The sequence below is a fragment of the Tachysurus fulvidraco genome, chromosome 4 (genome assembly GCF_022655615.1).
Source record: "Tachysurus fulvidraco isolate hzauxx_2018 chromosome 4, HZAU_PFXX_2.0, whole genome shotgun sequence".
Lineage (NCBI taxonomy): Eukaryota > Metazoa > Chordata > Actinopteri > Siluriformes > Bagridae > Tachysurus > Tachysurus fulvidraco.
The window spans coordinates 319,868-320,848 of record NC_062521.1 but is presented as its reverse complement, the minus strand read 5'-3'; the positions used below and the strand labels follow the sequence as shown (position 1 = coordinate 320,848).

Genomic DNA, 981 nt, shown 5'->3' with positions numbered 1-981 from the left:
ATGATAAACAGTCACAAAGTTTTTCTGTGTGACAAACACAATGTGTGGCGTGAGAAAAGCCCGTAATGCGGGACGTTAATGCGGGACGTTAATGCGGGACACTTTACAGCCCTGGTGTTTGTTTGAAATAAAGTTTATGTACAAAGAAAATGAAAAAGGAACGAAGGCGAGTGATTTGTCCGCGCGCTGAGCCGCGGTGCATTGTGGGTGTAGAGTAAACATGGCGCCCATGTAGACGCACTAAAGTGTTTCCGGAGTGTGAGAGCAGCAGGAACACAAAGCTGTCATGTGGAAACACATCAGTAATCTACAGAAGAACAGGACGGTGAGATACGGAGTTCCCATGATGGTGAGTTAATGACCGCTTTATGCTTTTAACACTATGTCCGTGTTACAGAGAGAACGGACTGACTGCCGTGTGTTTCACACTAAACTGTCCCCTAAGGTGACAATCCGTGTGTTTCACACTAAACTGTCCCCTCACACTAAACTGTCCCCTCACACTAAACTGTCCCCTAAGGTGACAGAGTCCCAATAAACACAGTTTAGTAGTTTTATTCATATTAAAGTCTAAACACGGTTATTCTCTGTTACTGCTTTCATTTCACACACAGTTCATCTCCCAGCGGAATCTATACATTTATTACAAATGTACTGTTTATAATAAACTAAACCTGACGTGTGTGTGTGTGTGTGTGTGTGTGTGTGTGTGTGTGTGTGTGTGTGTGTGTAGCTGCTTGTGGTTGGAGGATCATTCGGGCTGAGGGAGTTCACACAGATTCGATATGATGCTCAGAAAATAAAGAAGAAGGTACACACACTGACACATACACACTGACACACACACACACTGACGTACACTGACGCATACACACACTGACACACACTGACACATACACACTGACACACACACACACTGACGTACACTGACGCATACACACACTGACACACACTGACACATACACAAATACACTGACACAT

The 981-nt window shown here is 44.2% G+C and overlaps 1 protein-coding gene across 1 annotated transcript in view; it reads left to right on the top strand.

Annotated features, from left to right (window-relative positions):
* LOC113648354 (cytochrome c oxidase assembly protein COX16 homolog, mitochondrial) overlaps positions 1-981 on the top strand; it is a 2,157-nt gene continuing 1,176 nt past the window's right edge. Inside the window, exons 1-2 of the mRNA XM_027155487.2 lie at positions 1-349; positions 734-811. Of these exons, the coding sequence (XP_027011288.1) occupies positions 287-349; positions 734-811 (141 nt within the window). The 5' untranslated portion in view covers positions 1-286. The remainder of the gene's footprint in view (positions 350-733; positions 812-981) is intronic.